General features: G+C 39.8%; 1 protein-coding gene across 3 annotated transcripts in view; it reads right to left on the bottom strand.

Moving 5' to 3' along the window:
• ZSWIM6 (zinc finger SWIM-type containing 6) overlaps positions 1–22,843 on the bottom strand; it is a 113,301-nt gene that overhangs the window by 25,968 nt on the left and 64,490 nt on the right. For all 3 annotated transcript variants that reach the window (XM_084504293.1, XM_084504294.1, XM_084504295.1), the window contains exons 3-4: positions 15,233–15,381; positions 14,549–14,699 (exon numbers count right to left, since the gene is read on the bottom strand). In XM_084504293.1, the coding sequence (XP_084360419.1) occupies positions 14,549–14,699; positions 15,233–15,381 (300 nt within the window). The remainder of the gene's footprint in view (positions 1–14,548; positions 14,700–15,232; positions 15,382–22,843) is intronic.

Raw genomic sequence — 22,843 nt, 5'->3', positions numbered from 1 at the left:
CTTTATGGAGCTCTAAGGAAAAGCTAATTTGTGCTGACATTTCACACATACCATCACTTTAGAATCTGATCCCTGACACTATATAACAGGGCAGGCATAAATACATCAGGGTATCTAGCAACAATTTTCAAACGGAAAGATTTTTCTCTAAATCAGCTGTCTCTTCATCAGCGTGAACTTTGGCAGAAGCATGAAGACATCTGAAAGTGCTATTTAGCGACAGTTCATTTGCTCATTAAGAACGTGCTTTATACACTAAAAGAGATTTAGGGAATATGCCTGAGCTATTCAACAGTCTTCATGACAGGCTGGGAAAAAAAATGCAGCTGATTCTTCAAGAACAATAAAATTTTAACATTTGAGTGTTATTTTGCTAACTAAGAACGCAGAACGGACATCCAGAGCACAGGCCATCACATTACAGTCATTCCTAGAGTAGCTTGGCATGTTGGTATGCCATGATATGGGAGCCAGTAGAAACAGAGCCTGATCCTTAAGGTTGCAAGTCCCCAGATATTCTGACCCACCATGGGATGGGGAAGTAATAGCAAAGAAATCTGAACACCGCAACAAAATAAGATATGGTACAGTGCAGAACATCAGAGAGAGATACTACACTAATGAGAATTACTGCTGCACACTGGTTAAATACAGTACAGCAACTTTTTTTGTTTGTTTTGTTTTGTTTTATAAGCACCTAAAACTTGCCATGGGAATGACTAAAGCCAACATTGTTTGTAAAAACTTCTTTTAAAATCAAATCATAAGACTTCAGTTTAGACACCCTCTTGAATAAGCTTCATTCTGCAAACACAAACTACAAATGTTTCTTCTTATTAAGCATCAATGCATTCAGCACTGCCCAAAACAGAAGGAATACATTTCTTGCAATCTGCAAAACAAAACAGAAAATGGGGCATATTGGAAAGCCGTGGAGAACAGTTAGCTTGGATTTATTTACTTATTTATTTTCATAATCAAGTATTACTTGAGGGCACTGAGGAAACAGTGCACCTCTCAGCATCTTAAAAAAACAGAAAGCCAATTTAGTACTTTGCAGCCAGATTCCCAGTGTTTTCAGACTGAAGCAAAAGAAAAGTGGAGTATCTTAACTGCTTGCGGGAAGCATTTCAACCATTTGGCCAGGCAGAACACATACTACTGATTACACAATGCCCCTATAAAATGAGTAGCCTTTTATTTCATTGCATCTCAAACACCACTAGAGGCAAATGAATTCACTTGCCTCCCTCAGAAGCTCCGGTACACACACAGTGCATCTTGCAGGTAGGAAAGGGAAGAGATAACCGAAGTATCCAAACCCTTCAAAAACTTATTTCATTACAGGAGGGAAGTGATGTTAAGCATAACTACATTATCAGCAGCTCGTCTCAGAAACTGAGGCTATTTTTATGCAAATGAAGCACAAGGAGAAGCGTATTTATAATAAACCCCACACAAACCCTTCACATTTCAATAGAGCCCAACTGCACGCTGCTCCCAGTGAGTTGAGTGCGAGCTGTGCGCAGATCTGAGCTCGCCCAGGCCCTGGAGCAGCTTTCAGGGCTGCCCCATTGCCTGCAGGATGAGGGGTGCGAGACAGAGCTCCCCCCGAGAAGAGCAGGAGGGAAGGGAACAGAAAGAGCCTTGGGCTCAACTCCTGTGGCCCTACAAAGGCCACCATCTGGGAGAACGAAGCACAATGCCAATGACCCCACACTCTTCAGCCCATTTGGGTTTCTGTTTTCTTTTTCTTTCTTTCTTCCAATTTTTTCTTCCCCTTAGCGTGTGTGCACTTGCCTGTATTCACAATTCTTCCTCCTCCGTCTCCCTGAGCGCCTCTCCCTTTCCCCTGACATCTGCTCCATTCTGGCTCCTTCCATTCACTGGTTCCTGTCCTGCTTCTAGCACTGAAAAATCTGAGGAAAACATTCACTTGTGCCCAGATTTTACCACATGCCAACTGGAAGGAGCCTGGAGGATATTATTCCCATTTAACTCTGATGCTGCTTAGTCCAGTCCGCCTGAGCTGGCCCTTAAATGTCACCACCGACCTGAAGGCTTACGTTGGCCTCAAACGAGATTCTCTCATCTTGGCCTAATGAATCCTATGCCAGGAAACTGCTGATTCCCAAAAAATACATTCCTGGCATTCTCAAGTTCTCCTGTTCAACTACATGTCACCAACACCACCTGCAGTATGCAGAAAAGTCTCATTAATTGAAAAAATAGTGTGAGAATGTGTTTGTGTTTACATATTCTGTCTTTCTAACACAGCTTTCTTTTTCACTGTCTCCCTCTCCCCAGTCACCAGCTACCTTTTCACACAAGAACTCCAGAGGGTAAAGCATTACCCCCTTGGAAGTACAGACTACTAAACCAGAACTAAAGTTCGGGTTCGGATTCCTTGACTGTAACCCATGTCTTTCTAACATGAAACTCCTCGCAGCACAGTGGCAAAGTAACACAAACCAATACAAAATTTCTTCTCCCCTAGAAGGTAATTGGAGGATAAGTCATGGTGCAACTGCAGTTTAGTACTAATTTCACAAGGGAACAAATACTAAAACTGTCATATTGTGGGGAGGAATTGTCTATTTTGGTCCAACAATAATACTCTTGATCTGGAAAAAGCCAGCTTTGCCAAACCAAGCTTTGGTTCAATCAGCCCTCTTTCTGGAAACATGTAGCTGTCATTCATCTTTAGCATGCCTCATATCATCAAAAAAAAATTAAAAAAAAAAGTTACATTATTGCTTTGCACAGTGCGTGCCTTCCTTTACATACAGGCAAACATCAGTACATTTGTATTTCTCAGTAAACAACCATACATCTAAATTCATGGAGGAGTAAGGGTCAGCATACCTTCATACTGATCCAAATTTAAACATGTAAACTGAAAAACACTAAGAAGTATCCAGTCATTGTAAAAGCAGGTGTTGTAATCACATATCCTGTGTATGCATGTATTTGTGAACCTAAAGAAGTGCAAGGAATGTATATAGACTCTCCTTAGTGATTAAGCATTGCTTGCTTTTTCAGAACTCCCATTATGTTTTACTCTTACCCCCGTAAATGGGAGGGTGGCGGTGGAAACTATTTTACTGGGGGCTAGGGCATGGGGCATGACTGAAGATCCAATGCATGATTATGTGTGACTGATTGCACTCCTCCCAAGAAATCTGCTTTTCCTAGAATTATTATGCTACCTTGCTGTGCAACTATGCTTGGGTCGGTATTTCCTCATTTACAATACCTTGTATTACCAGTGTCTGAATCTTGGACCTTGCCCTAAAATTTTACATTTAATATACTTAAGATCAACACATTCATTTGTAAAATCAAAATATGCAAGAAACAGATGCACATCTACTCTAACATTCCTTTGTTCTTCCCACTGATGCATATATGTTTCTTTAAAAATAAAATCCCCTAAAATAGCAGGTTAGTATCATTTTATCGTTTCAAAGAAAATGGAGCCAGGTAATCATCATCATTCCCTTTGTGCAACAGACAGCTCAGCTTCAGCACTTGCTGCACACTTGCTACTGTGCCTCATTTGAGCCTCACCAATTCAGTTACAAAAGCATCATTTTCCAGCATTGGGAGTGTCAGAATAGAAACAATAATAGGAGACAGAACCTATGACCCCTTTAAAATAGAAGTGTCAGCAAAGGATTTTAAAGTGGTTTACATCTGGTTTTTAAACACATGCACTTTCACTGGGACAGCCACTTGGAAACCTCAAAGAAGGTAGTGTTTGCTATTTATTGCTTCTCAATGAGAAGGACAAGTGGCTTCAGAATGACTGGCAAAGCCACCTCCCTCCTGGAAGCACAGAGAGATCTCCACTAGAACAAAGCATAATCAGGAGTCCCACTGGAGAATGTTCCAATTAAACAGTTGCTTTTATGGAATAGTGAAGATAGGCAAAGCACTTCAATATTGTGCTCTCCTCAATAAGAACCCCAAGGAAAAGTATTCACAGTATTCAGATTGGTCCAAGCTGCGATTTAATTCATAAAAACAATTCCTTAATGCACTCTGGTTTCTCACTGCAGCCTTCAGGAAAAAAAAAAAAAAAAAAAAAAGAAAAAAAAATACTTGCTATGGGTGCTGTGTTTCTTGGAGAACAGAATGTTTCATTTTGCTCTAATTCATTCTATTACTGAATTAAACTTTGATGTATTGGTCTTGACAAGTGCTTCATGCTGATTGTATTGTGTATGATAGTATAATCACTCCCCATGTATTTCACACTAGCTGGCTGATTAATGCAATAGATTACCTGCAGCACTGATGGCAAGAGAGAATCATTGCCCTTCTGCACACTAAACTATAAATGTGTTGGAGAGAGAGAGTGTAGGTGTAACACTGGAACAACAACAAAAAAAAACAACAACAAAAAACCACCATCTAGTTCCCTAAGGTCTCCTTTCCCTCTGACTGCATACCTCTGCTCCAAGGGTTAAGTCATACATGAATTTGGCTGAAATTTTGTTCTAAGCTATCATCAACTACATGCTCTGATCTGTGTGTGTCAAGTAACAAAAACTCTTGCTCTGGTCTGCCTACATTTCAACTTCTAGCACAATGGAAACAGGAACTAGCCACCCACTTTGGTCATTTTGCATGAGCCCATTGTACGCTGTCTTTAGTTTGTTACACAAACTGCACTAGCAGTATGCCGTAACATAACATTTGACCAAAAGGTTTCATAAAATAACAGAAACTTGCTTGGCACTGACATTACAGTCCCCCTGGGAGAGCATTTGTGTATCTGTCACATGTCGATTAAACATCCTTCTATGCACTTCCAATATCCTACTTTAATTAAAGTTCTCTATTATTCACAGAATGATTAATCCAATTGCTCACAAGCAATCAATTTAAGGTAAAAGCATTGGCAATACTAGTACAAATAGTACAAAAATATTCTTTTATGATCATCTTTGTGTGTTTCTTTGCAATTTTTTTTCAGTACAATTCCAATATTTACAACCAGGTGGTAAACACAAACAGTGCTCTTGCCCAAAGCAGACATTAGCTATTTTATCAAATATTTTGCCCAGCAATCCACTCTCAGGAGTCTACTTTCAGAGACTTTGACAGTTTTCAAGAGAAAAGTTGATGTGTCTACTAACTATAAATAAAGTATCCTACCTCTAGTTAAATTTGTCAATGAATTCCTCTCACTTCTTTTCTTAGGAAGGTACACACTTGTAAAGTTTAAAAAGAATAAAAGAAGATACCAATAAAAGAAAGGGAGGGAAGTATCTCTCATTCTTCAAAAAAGCAGACCAAGTGCAAATACTCCATTGCATGGTGGGAAAGGTCAGAAAAGAATAAATACGATTACTGCTACAATGCTCATTGAACCTAAACAGCCTTCTGCAAATAAATAGAAGCTAAATAGCCCAACACCTCAGCCTTCCAGATGGAGTTACTGTGTTAGTAGACAAGGGAAGAGTAACTGATGTCATCTACCTGCACTTGTGCAAAGCTTTTGACACTGTCCTACATAATATCCTTGTCTCTAAGTGGCGGAGACATGGTAATCCATGTGGTGGATTACCGTGTGGTAAGGAACTGGCTGGCTGGTCACATTCAAAGAGCTGTGGTCAATGACTCCATGTCCAGGTGGAAATTGGAGACGAGTGGTGTTTCTCAGGGGTGAGTATTGGGACAGGCACTGCTTAAAGCTTTGTCAGCAACATGGGATTGAGCGCACCCTCAGAAGTTTGCCAGTGACACCAAGCTGTGTGGTGTGGTCGACACTCTGGAGGGCAGGGATGCCATCCAGAGGGACCTGGGCAGGCCTGAGAGGTGGGCCTGTGCGAAACTCATGAGGTTCAACAAGGTCAAGTGCAAGGTCCTGCATATGGGCTGGGGCTATCCCAAACATCAGCACAGGCTGGGTGGATAAGGGATTGAGAGCAGCCCTGAGGAGAAGGACCTGGGGGTGTTGGTTGACAAGAAGCTCAACATGAGCTGGCAATGCGTACTTGCAGCCCAGAAAGCCAACCGTATCCTGGGATGCATCAAACCAGCGTGGCCAGCAGGGCAAGGGAGGGGATTCTGCCCCTCTGCTCTGCTCTTCTGAGACCCCACTGGGACTCCTGAGTTCAAACTCTGGGGCCCCCAGCACAAGAAGGACACAGAAGTATTAGAACAAGTCCAGAGGAGGGCCATGAGGATGATCAGAGGGCTGAAGCACCTCTCCTACAAACACAGGCTGAGGGATTTGGGGCTGTTCGGCCTGGAGAAGAGAAGGCTCTGGGGAGACCTTATAGAGGCCTTGCAGCAGCTAAAGGGGGCAACAGGAAAGCTGGGGAGGGGACTCTTTGTCAGGGAGTGGAGTGATAGGACAAGGGGGAATGGCTTTAAACTAAAAGAGGGGAGATTTAGATTAGATATCAGGAAGAAATTCTTTACTCAGGCAGTAGTGAGGCACTGGAACTGTTGCCCAGAGAAACTATGGACATCCCATCCCTGGAGGTGTTCAAAGCCAGGTAGGATGGGGCTTCGAGCAACCTCATCTAATGGCAGGTGTACTTGCTGATGGCAGGATGGGTGGAACTAGATAGTCCTTAAGGTCCCTTCGAACACAAACCATTCTGTGATGCTATGGTTCTAAACGGATAGAACACATTCTGATTGCCTAGTTTGAATTCCTTAATACACCAAGGGTTATTTGTTCCTGGGTTATTTGCAGCTTCAACTCCAAAACTGATGGTTGAGTTTTTACAAAAAACAGTGTATTACACTTTTTTTTTTGTTGTTTGTTTAAAGTTGCAGTTTCAAAATCTAGTACAGCTCTTGGTTAGCTGTTCCAGTGCCTGGTTACTGTGATTCAAAACTCTAATATTATTTTTAGTTAAATTTATACAGCTTAACTTAATATTTTAAACTTCTTTGTGTTTGATGAGCATCTTCACTATCAAGTTTTTAATCTATGTAGGTCCCTAATCACAAGAAAGGTCACCTTTTTTCTTGCTTTGACAGGCCTAAGACAACTATGATTCTTGCATTTTTCACTTTAAATAGCTCTTCCAATTTTTCAGTTATTTTCCCTGTATCCATTCAAGAGAAAACTGGAAAGCTTCACATGGTCAGATTGCTGGACTGCAGTAAAGCTCAGAGAAGTTAGTCATTCAGTAACTCCACTCCATAAGCCTATCAATTCTCTCTAGCTCTGGTATTTACTAGAAGTGGTAGCAGAAAATTAAATGACAGATCAACATTAGAGAGGAAAAAAAAAAAAGAATGAGAGGAAGGAAAAAAATAATGCTAAATACCTGTCTAGGTTCATAGTAAAACTCTGACCTTAATCATGGAAGTCACAGTTCCACAGTTAGGGCAGTAATGAGTTTGTATCAGCTCTAACACAGAACATATTTTTTATTGTTATCTAAGAAAATTTGTGAGTAAATCAGTTCAGGAGCTTAGGAATAGAAACTTAAACAACTTTAATGTGGGTACTTAAAAAAAATTTAGCTCCTACTTTAGAAGTACTTTCCATCCAACTCAACTAAATGGAAACCCAAATGTTCTGTACAGCATTAAAAATAAACTCTTCAAGCTATGCTTACACACTGGAATTACTTTTACCATTATTCCTTAAATCTGATATATGCAGTTTTACCACATGAAAAAATACCCTCCTTGAAAATAGCTCCCGTCTATTGTCATACTACAGCCAGCATTTCTAATACCATTATGACAGATGCCAATAAACTTCTACTGTTGGTAATCGAGGAAGAAAGAAATTGCCCTCAGAAAAGATGGACAGAACCCATCTCTGCAGAATGGCAGCCTGGCTTCATTCACCATGGAAATGAAGGTGACAGCAACAACTGAGACACTCTAGGGCCACGACAGCAATTGCTTTAAGTTGTCACTCATAACTGAGGCCTTAGAGCAGCAAAACTGTCCTGTGATGCTAACTCAGAAGTACTGTTAATTTACTGCCTCCAATAGTATAAATCATTGCGATACACTGACATATATTAACAGCTTATTCTTGTGAAAGGGCAGATGCAACCTCAAGTGCATGAACTGAAGGCAGACGTTTTGTAACTGTATGGTAACCACACAATGGCCGCTAAAACAAAACAACCCAACAGTAAGAAAGGGATTATCAATTAAGCAATGACAGCCCATTGGATATGATATATTTGTAGATAAATATCTAAGACATCACTCCATCTAGAATTCTCACAATTGAGTAAAGCATGGTGTATCCCATGTCCTTTGAAACTTGAGTATTCCTACAGCTTTCACTTCAAGGCCAAAAATACGATATGTGCAATTGGTTTACCTAAGCTAAGAAATCTTAAGGTTACTTTATTTTATGGAGGTGCAGGAATCATGTAAATACGTATATATGCCTAGTACTCAAATCTGAAAACTGCAGCCTTGCCATACTATTTCAGAAATACCACTAAATATGGGGAAACGTCCATATTTCAGCCATATACTGATCCTACAAAGGGATTGGACAAAGTATGCAGCTCTAGAAAAACAGTGTTAGAGCACAAAAACTGTAATGAACGCTTAACTTTAGTGATTCTTTCTCATGGCAGCCCTGAAGCAGTCACTAAATCTGGCATTAAGAAGGAGTTTCTCCAGGGGCACACTGGCAACAACCCTGTCCGCTTTTGTCCTTTTTCTCCCTCCCTTAAATACTAAGCAGAGATAATCTGTTCAGAACAGCTGGCATGTCCCATTCATACAAGTTTGTCTCTCTAATTGCAAAGGGAAAGAATGCCTGAGATAGAAATATAGATGGAGAATATAGCTTCATTTAGTTAAGGTTAAAAGAACATAACTTGGTATTTTCCAGAGATGAATATAAACTTGTATCAGAAAAAAAAACAGAGCGATTTTCAAATCAAGAAAGCATTATTTAACATTCAATCATTAGTTTGCTCATGGCAAAATTGTAATTAAATCTCTCTTAATTAATCAGTAACGATTCCTTGCCTAAATTCAGCATTTAGAATTAAGTCTTAGATGAGGAGCAAAGTGTTACTAATAAAATTTTAGGCATGATTCTTCAGGAAGTATGTTCCATTATTTCTCTGCATGACATGACCAAGTAAAATGATATTTTAGTTTTAAATTTTAACATGAAAGTACATCACTAATCCAGAAAATGGCTGAAATACCAGCAAACATGAACTCAAAGTAGACCACCTAGATGTTATAACACTAAAAAGCAGCTTATGGTAGGTCTAAATGCTAGCTAAAAACTGCTAAAACTAAGAGTACTAGAACTACTAGGCAAAGACATGTTATTCTGCTCAGGAAATACCTTTATGAGAACAACTCACTTGGTGTGCATAAGAGGAAGCATTGTTAGAAGTCACCAAGGAAAGCTTTATGTCACAGACAAAGCTCATGGCAATATTGTAAGAGATTCTGATACTCAAGAACTTTAAATACCAACATGTGGTAGACAGTAAAAGCCTATACATTAAAGTGCAGAGACCCAGCTGGATGTACAGAATGCCTTTTAAGTTCTCCTTAATTTTGTGAAACCTAAGCACCAACAGAGATCATGTTAAGAAGGATGAAAACCCAGAACACATTTGCCAATTATCCATAGCCCTGACTTGCAGGAGCTCTCTGGAGCTTCCCCATGACACAACCATCATATTTTTGTTCCATAAAAAGATAATCCTTGACTTAAAAAAAACAGCTCTCCTCCGCCTTAAACTGTTCCTAAATATCAAAATGGAGTAAATCTGCTAGAAATGTTTGTTTTGAAACATGCAAATTACATGAAGTTTCTTCACAGCAAAGGCAAGCAAGAGGATATAAAGATACTGAGAATGGTAGTTCACAAAAAAAATATATCTGATCCTGTAATCTACGTGTTGACAAGCTGTTGGGCTCCATCACTCCACCAAGCAGTAGATACTTGTCTTAGATTCTTCTACTTGACTGCTTTCATCAGATTAAGCATCTGGGATTTAATTTAACAGTTTCAGCTTTATTAAGCTGTCACAAGAGCAGCCCCGCTTTGATAACAGTAGCTGCTCCAATTATGGCTTGGTTTAGGGTTGACAAGTATAATGATTCATTCGTGGCACATGAGAAGCAATAAAAGGTTGTTTTGCATTACAGCTTTAAAAATGTGGGCACTTTTTTCATTTAATTTGTCACTTAGCTTTTGCTAAGAGGACATTTAAATTGCAGTAAAAGGCAAATGGGGCTTTTAGTTTAAATGTAATCCCCATATTTAAATGATCTGTAATGGCGCAGCGTTCGAGTGGGAACACTATTGTTTCGCAGTGGGCCCTGATGGTGACATGTGACATTTGTATTCAGGTCCTGTATTATCCATGTGGCTAAAGGGCTTCCAATTTCATTTCACAGCCAGAAGCCTGCAGAAAACACCAATTAACTTGCAGATCCCATTTGCCGACAAAACTCAGCCTCTTCTCGATGTCTGGCATCTGGCAGTGCTCAACATTTAATTCCAAAGCAGAGCCTTGCAGCCCTCACAATCCCTGTGCTGGGGCACAAAGTCAATTTTTCCCCTTTTATTAAGGAAATCTTTTCACTTTTCTAGACCACAAGCAACTTCAACTTAATTTTGATGGATGAATATTAAAGAATTACTGCTGTAGTATGATTGCATGGACCATTTTTTTCCCTCTAGAGTACAAAGAAGGTTAACTGACCTTTCCTTGAAATCAGAGATCTCAGTTCAACAGGCATCAGCAGATATTTACTGTACATTTCCATATTCTTCCATTTTATCAATGCAATTTAATTAAAATGGCAAACCAAGGGGCTCCAGATAATTAATCATTCCAATAGACTGAAGTCTTCAACCACAGTTGCTGAGAGTTAAGCACCTAAAGATCAGCATGTGGAATTTACCTACCGAGACACCATTTAAACAGCAACAACACAAAGATTTCCAGCTCAGCTCTAAACTCTGGAAAGTGTGTTCACGTATTGCTGTGGCAAGTTAGAAGTGTTCACTAGTGCATCACTGAAGTCACATCTACATTCTTCTAGCATGAAAAGCATATGAGCAAGGCTAAAAAGCATACGAGCTTCAGCCTGTAATCTTGATCTTTCCAATACTGCGCTTTTGGAGTTCCTTAAGTAGTATTTAGCTCAACCCATTCTTCGACATACAATGGGGGAATCAGCTGAGCATAATTATTATATTCTTCCTCTTGTTCTAAGGACTTTAAAAAACAACAAAAAAGCCTTACACACAACTGGCTAGTTAACTTGAGGCCTTTGAACTGTAAATTGCTTACTGAATTAGGACTTTGTATTAGAAAATTGCTAGGCTCTCACTTAGATGTGAAGTATTTATTTTTAATTAATTTATTTATTTAAATCAGCACCTTTGAACGCTCAGACCCAATCTGACTTCTACTGAAGTCAATACAATTTACGATACACTTCAGTAGGAACTCTGATCAGAGACTAGAGTGTCCTTCCAGCACCCTTGCCAATGCTCAATGCCAGGCAGGAAGCATCAGTTAAATTCTAATGAAAGGCTCGAGTGACCCAGTCAAGGAGCAAAGCTGAAGTTATTTAAGTATGCTTAGAAACCTATGCCAAGACGGAGCTGACAAAGTGGCCATATGCCTAGTGGTTGGCAGACAGCATACCAGGGCAAGCAAGCAAGCCTTTATTAAGCAGAGTCTATATTTACATACTTCACATGTCCTAAAATCTTCCATAACTACATCAAATTGCTACTCACCTGTGAAATAAATGAGATCATAAATAAAGCAATTAAAAAACAAAAGAAAATACATATATGCCACTCCCAGATTACTCTAAGCAGATACCCAAAAAAAGTAAAGTATGCAAAGGCCTGCCCCACTTCCTTTATTGATATTTGAGTTCCCTGACAGCCTAGAAGATGACAACAAGAAAGGAAACCAATGTTACTTCAGAGCATAATGATACCATCACCTCTCAAAACCCACGTCCAAGTTCTCTCTGCCACTACCACCACAGATTGTGGGTCTCCAGCGACATCCTGCTCATTCTTCTGTATTTCGCTATTGTAAATATGGTCTGTCTTAAAACCTCCTTTGATTTTTATACTTTCAGATGTCTTTAGAGATGTATGTTTCACCCAGAAAAAGAGATGTGTTCAACTTGAATGAAACTCTGGGTGAGATCCTAGCCAAAACATGGCAGCAGCTCGTACTTTTCATATAAGCTAGAAGGCAAGCTGAAGAGAGCCACCCAGTTAAGAGCAATTTTCATGGAACTCGCAGTGCACCAGTGGGAGGAATCCTACCAGCATGGGGACACACTGGACAGTTTAGCCACATGATAGAGGATAGAGGTGGAAGAACCAAGCTATGTTCTGCTTTTAGCCTACTACATGCCTGACCTGGTTGAAATGCATTTGCACTTGAAACTGTTACACGACCAAAACACTTCAATACTGTTAGAGGAAGCAGAGCAGTGCAGGACCCTAACAGCAGGGTTTGCCTCAGATTACAAGTGCAGTACTGGTGAAGCTGGAGGTTGCACTGTGGCTTTCTGGGAGTGGCAAGAATAATTCTGATTAAAAAGAGGTAAATCAATCAATTCAATCAATCTAAGATATTGTTTATTTGACGCTGCAGGCAGATTCCATTTCCTTCACCTTCAGACAAGGTACTGTCAAGAAGATGATGTTAATATGTAACTGATGAAACAAGAAGAGGAGCTGCTAAGAAAATTTAAGGAAAACTTTCAGGTTTATTGGCAGCATGTGGTTAAGGCTGTTACAGGTAACAGATGGAGAACGCACTTGTGCCTCTCCCACCACCTACCAGCTCAACCCACATAACCAACGGAGCACGACACCCTGCAGTTTTCAGTATGGTGGGATATGACATTTTCCTGCATGCATGTCCAGCTAAGCACATGTCCTGCCTGGCAAAAGGTGCTACTCCCCAAGCCAAAGCATCATAAAAATAACATACTAAGAGGGTTGTTACACTTACAGCAAAGTAGTTATATCTACACTCTCTGTAACACAGCTTTGCCTGCTCTGATAGTAAGGCTTTCTACCACTTAAATCTATAATGTCAACTAGACAGCCGGTGCTTTATTAATATAATGCTTCATTTAGAGTGAACATAATTTATGCTAACATTATATATCTAATCTTAACCTCCCCAGACAATGTGCAATCGATCACGGTCATCTTTAACCTTTACAAGTGGGAAAACTCAAATTTTGCTTTTGACTTTTCCTTTCTAAATGAAGAAATTATTCTTGCTTTATTTTCATTTAGCTTTATTTTGCACCTTTAAAACCTACCAAGGCCATTATGAGTTTTGGCTCTGTTCTCCACAGTGTTTACATATAGTCCCATGGGGCGTCATCTGTAAGTTATATATATGCATCTTCCATGCCACATAAGTCAGGAATAGCCATATGGGCAAGAACACATCTCAAGACAGGCTCCTGTAAGTCTAGACTTAAAGAGTCTTTGCAGAGTGTGTGAAAGCACAGGTAACTACTTTGAGTTCCACGAACCACAAGGCAATTTCATCTAGGCTGTGTATCTTCAACTTGCTTTCAGAAAGCCTCCAAGACAGCACCCAAAACCTTATGTATCTAAAGTATACCACATTAATCCTTTCACTCACACACTCTTTTAGAGAAACAGATTTACCACTGTATTTTAAATAATTCATGTTGTCTTTTATCACTTATCTTCGACATGCTTACAACACTAACTGGTTATTAGTTTATTCCAATACGTGCATATAAAAGCAATGTTGGTGGCTACTTAATATTTTTCACTCCTTTAAAATCTTGGTGACATTTACCTTCAAGTTGTTTTGAATTTCCTCACCCTACTATAAATTCGTATACATTTTGAGAACTTCTGAAGCAGCTACAAATAGTTCAAAGCTGTGTCATCGAGTTTCTGGAACACTTTAGAGCAAGTGCCCTCAGACCAGTTTAAGCATTCCTTGCCCATTTCAGCTCACATTCCTCTCTTTGTTGTCCAAGCCATGTATCTGGTCACAACTGACCTTTCCTGTAGAGAAGTGTTAATTGTTTCAGCCCTCTGTTATTTGATCTCCTTCCCTGCTATGTAATGGACTTCTGCTTTCCTTTGTTGCAGTCTTCTAATACTCTTAATGAATCTCCTTTTTTTTTTTTTTTTTTTTTTTTTTGCCTTCTACTTCTCTCTGCTTGTGAAATGATTTCTTTCTTAAACTTCCCATTTCAGCACTACTGGTTTATATACCTACCCTCAGCTGTGTACACTTCCACTTTTCGTTTTATTCTTTTTAGATCCTCAGGTTACCTATAACCTGTTGCAACTGTACTTGTTTCACACCATGTCTCCTATCCTTCAACTGCATTGTCTCACGCAGTAGATCAGAAATTCAATTTCGCCCAACCTTAACTGAACAAGCAAAGCTGCAGAAAACTCTAACCTGTTTTACCCAGTACCACAATAAAGTTTCCCTCCACCCCCAAACATATAATTGTTTCTTCATTATAAACATGAACACCTAGATGATTTTGAAGTCTGTGCATTTACCCAGTTCGTCCCAGAGCTGCCTATACTTGTCAGTCATTGCAGTTCCTTGTTGTCTCCAAAGTGCCAGACGAGGGTCAGCCATGAACTGTTCTGTTATCAACGTCAACATGCGAGCTCCATTTGAATCTCTCATCTTTAGCATCTCTCGCACCTAGGAAATGAGCCTTTTAATACAAACTTGAAAAAAAATACACCACAGTACAGACAATACTTTTCAGTGTTAAACTTTCCAACTCTGTTGAATAAGAAATACCATTAATATATCTGAAGCGACATTTTTTAAGTAGAAAAAATAGTCTACCTTCCCAATTTTAACTATGATTTTGATTTCAGTATTCCATTGCAATTCTTCAGACACTTCTTCCACAAGTAACACAGGTGTATTACGCAAGCTACTACAAGACTATCATTTCTACAGGTTTCTCCAGCATTCTGAGGGTGGGGAGGAAAAGAACACCGAAGGTGCAGATGCCTGGAATGTTACTTCATAACCTAATCCGATCCCAGAGACACAGGAGATTGTGGTCTGCTGCTGTACAACAGCCCATTATTAACTTGCTACCACATTCTCAAGGCTTTGTATTGTTTTACAACAACAGAACTTGACATGAGACGCTAACAAGTACAAACTGGCCAGAGAAATTGGGGAGAGAAAGAGGGAAAGGTTTAAAATATTTAACACACCTTTGCAAAAAGCAAATTGAGCTGCTTTCCCGATCCATGGTATCCACCCTGGGAGAGGAAGATTTTAACTTGTTCTTGGACCTGTTCCTCATCCAAATGCCAGCAGTTTTCATCATCTATGCTAGCACCTGCTGTTGGGTCAGGAGCACCTGTAAACAGCAAGAAAAGAAATTACGTTCTACATGAAGATGAAAGGTTCATGGGTCCAAGGGAGAGCAGTATTGAAGAGGTTTATGGATTTGTGTTTTGTCCTGTTTTGGATGTCTTGGCTTTAATCTAAGCATTCTTTTTTAAACAGACTTAAATTTCTTCTCAGTAGTCTTATGCACTTAGTGGAAAAGAAATGACAGCCTACAAAATGCTATTTAGGTAAATAATATTTTTTATTATAACATTAAAATAAAGATGAGCTTTTTCCTCCCATCTCAGCAGGTATACTTGAATGCTTTTACAAAGAAAATTACACTTTGCATAGTACTTCTACAACTGTGATGTTAAAACCACGCTCCCCAAAACACCTGTGTAATTCCTGTACCTTCTGCAATCTTGCTCAGGTTTAAGTGACTGCTAGTGAGCGCTGCTACTGATGAACATGAGGAAAATCATCACCTCGGTGCCTCTGAACTGTGATGGCTCTGCAAAGCTAAACAAAGAGTAAAGAAAATCCCCAAACAAATCTGTAGTCTTAAAGTACTAGAGGCATTTCCATCATAAGCAAGAGTAACAGCTGAGTAAGACTGGCGCTTCTAGAGAAGCAATTTTACATAGGCAATGTTATCAGTACAGAATCAGTTCAGAGTAACTCCACCTGAATTAGCCTAGTACAAACTGAAGTGACTGGATTTACAGAAGGAAGCACTTTGGTCACAGGTTGCTCGAAATCAAATTTTACAGTTGAGATAAGCGATTTTCCACTCATCTCAAGGCTGACAGAATTAACTAAACCAAGTTCTTCCACCTAGTATATTTCTGAAGAAGTCTACTGCTTTGCTGGGTATTATTTTTTTTTTTTAAGGATTCAAACTGAAATGGCTGAAAAGCACTTATCTGGACTGTCAGAGAAACAACTCAAGGTAATGCATGACCATACCAGATATAAAGTATTTTAAGCACACCCAAGATTCAACTTAACTCAATGTTTTGCTTTTGGGCTTGTCACTACTGTGGAATCTCCATCTCTGTTAGCTTTCGAGAAGATGTTAGAAATTGAATTACGTTACAGAGTCTATCACCTTTAAATCCCAGTCCATGTTACCGCTGTAGCCAATACTAAAAGAATACTGGAGGAAAGGAAAATTACATGGTCAGAATTGTAAAAGATTGCTTTCAAAGAAGTCCTGAGAACTTGAAAAGTAGACATCGACAGATCTTCAAATGTAGAGGAATTAAACATTGATCCTATTGATTTAAGCCTTCATTTCACATTTGTAGCTGTGCCATGTAGGTGAAGCTTTTCAGCAGTTGCCGCAAATGGTGGAATCTTTATTCAATGAAAACACAACTAGAAGATTTAAAAGGTCAGAGGGATGCCTTGTCTACTAGTTGCTGAGAGAGTCAAAAAAAGTCTTCCAGCTCAGCAACTTCCTAAACGGCCTCCAACTTCAGAACCTACAACTGGGAATGCAGCACTGCTGTCCTTATACACATACACTCAGATTAGTAAGAAATGGTTTCTTTGAAGATATGAAAGAACTCTCCTGCCTTCCACAGGAACCACAAGAGTGTCTCCAAAGATAAGAATCAAGCCCAAGATAATACAAAAAAAAAAACAAGGTATGAAAAACTTCCTCTTCTGTGAGTTCTCCCATCTTTACTGTGTTAGTTTTAAGGAGCTTTCAATCCAGTCAGCTACATAAAACACTTGTTGGTAAGTCTTCAGTTGCAAAGAACAAGATAAAAAGGGAAATCAAGCCACATGAGAATGAGCAGTGCAGCTGTTGCACAGACCCAGGTTTGTAGTATCACCTTGCACATAGCTTAAATATTTCATTGTTCTAAAACACGGAAAAAAAGACCCGTGAAAATGAATTATATGAGAGAACAGATATACAAAATATACTTATATTTATCCCTCACTTCACTGGAATTTTATCTTTAAATAAGCTTGGTATGGCTACTTTTAAATTATATTAAAAATAGCTCAAGATTCCTCAGCTAAGCTTCCCTATTTAGGGAAAAAAAAAACAAAATTCCTTCCATAACTGTTTACATTTTATCAAAAGCCGGTCGGTCAGCTTGTGCTGGAAGGTTAAATTTCAGCTCAGCTACCGCAGATTCTTTAACAACAGGGTTCCTTCATAGGAACAAGGGCGCCTGCTGCCCTGGGCCGGTGGCAGTGCCCCTGCCAAGGCCCCTTCTGCCAGCAGGATCCCAAATATACTTTCCCCAGGGGCTCAGCACCACTATACTTACACTAGCATTATTTTCGTGCCAGTGGGCTAAAAGACTGCAATAGCTGAAGATGCCAAGCCAAGGGTCTGAGCTTTAAGATGGTGTTCAGTACAGCACTACGGATGCTTCAGATCCAAATCTATTTTCCTTACAAGACAGGCTACACTCAGCACGATTAAGATTTTTTTGTCAGGGCGTATAATGAGATTTCAGTGTACGTTTAACTGGCACTGGCCAGGGCTGTAATTCCCTGATCCTTCAACACCGCTGGAGCAGTGTTCAGCAGTAGCCACGGACTAAGCAGGCCTGGAGGCGTCGCGTCTGGCCGGGCGCGAGGCCCAGGCCCTGTCCCAGCCCAGGCAGCAGCCTCAGCTCCCCTGCCCACGTTGCTCTTGTCCTGAGATGCACACTTCCATCTCCATGCCTCTCCACCAGGCACCACTCAGGATCGTTGTGTTCACTTATAAGAAGGCGAACGCTCAATAACCAAGCCTTTTTCTTCTCCTGCTCACGCAGGCATTGCTCCTGAGTGACAGACAGGACTTTTTGAACTGCAACTTTCCTTCGGAAGGCATGGGACCAGGCTAGTAGAGGAGGAACTATTTAAACCAGCAGTAGGACTGCAAGAGGGCACTGTCTTAAGAGCTGATAAATGAAGTCCTAACAGTAACCAGCAGGATGGCTCAGGCTCTGAGGGCTCAGTTCAAAGCCAGTGGCTTCTCTCCAGGTGCAGCGTGGCCCTGGGTGGGCACCACGAGGCCTCCATCAAAGGGCAGCCTGGAGCCAGGCGGTCCTGAACGTCGCCTCTGCTACACGGCTTGGTACCAAGAGCAAATCCCTCTCCCCACTTGTAAACTGGGGATAAATATTACTTACATGCTTTAGAGGGGTGTCATGAGGATAAATTAGTTCACATTTGAACTATGAAAGTGAAAAGCACCGTATAATTATACTAAAAATTAAAACCTGTAATTAAACTGTGTCAGTTTATAGACACTCGCATATTAATCTCCCTCCCTCCAACCTCTGGCTTTGTTAACTTCTGTCATGACTGGTCTTTGAAATAGGTTTTATGTCATGTTCTTACTGACAGTTAAATACAACAAATAGAGTATTTATACTCAGTATACAGATACAGACAGACATTTACTCATGTTCTTTTACTAAAATTAAAACAATCATATGATCTTAGCAACCAAAGCAGGAATACTGTGCTCGATTGTTTTTAACACTGAACACCCAAATAAGATTGAAAATGGGGTACAAACCTATCATATTTACGGCCGCAACAAGCTACATGTTAAGCATAATCATCTTTCAAGTTCTCAGAAGTAGAAGCATTTTAAAAATTTAAACACTTACCATCTACATAGCAATTTTAAGTGCAGTTGCTTTCAAAATGAGCAACCACATTCAAGAATTCGTGTTGTATATGGAAAACAACAGCAGAAACAAAAGTAAGCAGAAGCAAAGCAAGGGACATGAACTAAAATAGGTTAAGCATAGTGAGGAATGGTTTATACTGCAGACTGCTCAGGAGCAGATCAACAGTGAAATTTCATTAGAATAACAGAATTCAGTCTTTAAGGCATGAACTTTCTAAATCTTCAACTGACACTATGCTGAATTACTCAGTTGTAGCCATACTGAATTTTTTGAACTTCACTTTACAAAAGGCTTATGAATTTAAGTATACAAATGAACTGTAGATCAGTTACATTTTATTAAATGTCATCCCATGGCAGCATTCGGAAGAACATAAGAAAAACAATTACAAATAAAAAGCATGGCTTACTGCGTACTACACAAGGACTGAATGGTCCCAGCTAGAGAGCGAGTTTGCTGTATGCTGATTCACAACAGAACAGTAATTGATTTTTATAAACTTAGTATACTCAGGACTATTCTAAACAGTAATTATATAAAACCAAAGATCATAAAATTAATGATTCAAAGATATTAGTAGGCCTTTGATTTCCCCAAATGATTCAAAGTTTATACATAAGTCACTTCATCTGGTCCTTAATTTCAGAACTCTTGGGTGGAATTATAACACCTGCTAAGCAGCACACAGCATCAAAGGAGAACAGCAACTGCTGTGAAGCAGCCAGTGCTAATAACAAAAAAGGTAAAAACAGGACATGCTATGGTAAGCTGGTGAGGAAATTTAGCAAGGCCCCCTCTCCCCAACAAATTTAACGTCCAAACCATTTTTTCCCCTTCCATCTGTGCAGCAAAATCTATTAACTTCTCTGCTGACAATATCTAACCTCTCCTGCTAAAATCCTGGTCTCGCAAACATTATATAGCAGTAACTTTCAAAGCCTACGAGCGCATGACAGATAAAAGCTTCCTTACCAGTCTAGACTGCCATGCAGTGTTTTCACTGCATCCCCTTATTTTTACGTCCCACATCTCAAAACAAAAGCTCATGATTTGTTTTCTAAACATGTTCTATTTTAATGCTTAATGGATGTGCAAAAACCTTTCCTAAACATACAAATTCCATAAAGTATGTTTTCACATTGTTTTGTCGCTATCAATCCTTCATTTCGTTTTACATTGTACTGCCTATTCACATCTGCTTGGGTTTCTGAGATTTGTTTAGTTTTCATTAGTCTTGTTGTTACTTCCTTCCCAAATCTGGATCACAGGCAACTCTAATGCTAAGCACTGGGGCACTTTACATTTATCCTTCCTGAAAAGAAAACTGCCAGCTATTTCCTACATTCCTCTCCTACATTTAGGTTCTCAATTTTGCTAGTTTAAGCAGGACCATATGAAAGATTCCCTCTTTTAAAAACACAGATTTATCTTTGTTAAATGTTAATAAGTTCCCTTTTCACTTTAAGGAACTGTAGTGGACTGGCAATGCACTGTATTCTATTACTCAACCCTACCCTACTATTCCCCACTAAAAGACAAGCATCAATTAAATACTCAACATTTAGATTAACTCATTCCCTTATATCTCTAGATTGCCTGTTGACACTTACAATACAGGAACAGCACTAGATATTCTGAAATTTTCAGGCAATGGGATTTTTTTTTCTTTTAAAATCAAATCTTTTTCTGATAAGATGCTGCCTTCCTGAATGCCTCCACTGCATCTCCTAGTACACGTTACAGATCAATCTTTGCAGGGGGTGTATACATAGATCTGCCTGGACAAATACAGAAGTTAGTACCCAGGGACTGCTGCTCCCAGTTCCTCAACATTAAATTTGAGTTCATCTGCATGTAGCTTTATGTAAACGAGTGACTTGTCCTCTGTATCTAATTAGAGAACGGGAAAAAATCTGGAGAAATGCATATAGGTCCTTTAAGAAGAGACACTAAACACAAAAGGTATAATATAACTTAAATGAAAAAATGAAATTGTTTTGTTAGGCTGTCCTTATACCAGTAAGAGACCTTTTCCCACTATGCACATAATTACAAATCAATTCTAATGTGATATTAATATGTAAACTGATCCTCCCCTCCCCCCCCCCCCCCCCTTAAATCCTGCAGTTACTTTCCTATTTCCACTCAAAATCTCAGGGACATAGTTTGATTTTGCAACCACTCTATATTTAAGTGAAGGTTACACACCTAGGAAAAGCCAGGTACAAGCTGACAAACCTGGTTGATAATCCATTGTCCTGACTATTTGTACAGCCTTACACACCTGCCAGATTCCTCTGCTATGAAGTACAAAAAAAATAAGAGGAAAAGCCTCAGCTAAGTAGGATGGAAATCTACACCCAACTTGCAGAGTCAGCATCCCAAGCTGGACGTAACGTGCAGCTACCTGTTACGAAGCACAGACTTTTGGGTATTGGTATAAACACCTACAGTCGTCCTCAGTACACCTGACTAAGACTCTGAACATCTCCATGTTTGGGATCAGGAACCTGTACAGCTGTAGCAGTGTCACAAGTGAAAATCAGATACAACAGATCTTCTCAATTGTAAGAAGTGCTTTTGTGCCCTGAAAAGATGTAAAACCCTCTTGTAGCATAACTACTACTAAGTGAAAATTAGCATAGCAAACAGAGGATATGATTCCCACTAATTCATTCAGCTTTCCTGAATTTAGTGAAGAGACCACATATTCCCATGCTTCCTTCCAGGAGCATCCCTTGATTTCTTCCTGGAGTGAGGCTCAGAAAGTCAGAAAGAAAGACGGGGTATCTATCTCAATCACTTGTATCAGATCTCAGAGGGATTTCTCATTTCACAACCTGTGTCAGCAGTGTAATTCACTTCACTAGTTAACCCCAGAAGTGGCTGAAAGCAGTCATCAAATGCTGCACAAGACAGAATTTTGAACAAATGAATAAATACCCAATTCACCTTGTGTGCAAGGAAAGTACTGCACAGTTATTCCATCTCCCCAGCCAGCTCATAAGCAAGTCAACAAAAATGCTGCGGTCAGAGCTCTTCAAAGCCATGGATCTTTCTTATAAAACAATAAATGGTAGTCAACAGAGCTGATTTCTTTTGCCTATTTGTCGTGGTTTAACCCGGCTGGCAGCTAAATACCACGCAGCCGTTCGCTCACCCTCCCCCCTCCCTCTCTGGGACGGGGGAGAGAAATGGAAAGTGAAGCCCGTGAGTTGAGATAAAGACAGTTTAATAAGACAGGAAAATAATAATAACAAAATAATAATAACAATAATAACAATAATGTTACAATGGTGATAATAGGAAAATAATAATAATATGTACAAACAAGTGATGCACAATGCAATTGCTCACCACCCGCTGACCGATGCCCAGCCTAACCCCGAGCAGTCCGGCCCCCTCCCCCCGGCTAGCCACCCCTATATATTGTTTAGCATGACGTCAGATGGTGTGGAATACCCCTTTGGCTAGTTTGGGTCACCTGTCCTGGGTCTGTCCCCTCCCAGCTCTTACTGCACCCCCAGCCTGCCTGTTGGCAGGACAGAGCAAAAGTCTGAGGTGTCCTTGGCTTGGTATAAGCACTGCTCTGCAACAATTAAAACATCGGGGTGTTATCAGCACTCTTCTCATCCTAAGCCAAAACATAGCATTCCACCAGCTACTAGGAAGAAAATTAATTCTAACTGAAACCAGGACACTATTGCTGGAAATACAAAAAACAGAACTAGTGAAGCCACCAAGAGAGGAAAAAAAAAATGGATAAAGTAACCCTGAAATAAGATTCCTCTAGGTAACACTGAAGAATACCTCACCACACAACTACAGAATCAG

Source organism: Aythya ferina (genome assembly GCF_964211825.1).
Source record: "Aythya ferina genome assembly, chromosome: Z".
Lineage (NCBI taxonomy): Eukaryota > Metazoa > Chordata > Aves > Anseriformes > Anatidae > Aythya > Aythya ferina.
This window is presented reverse-complemented; position numbering and strand designations above follow the sequence as displayed.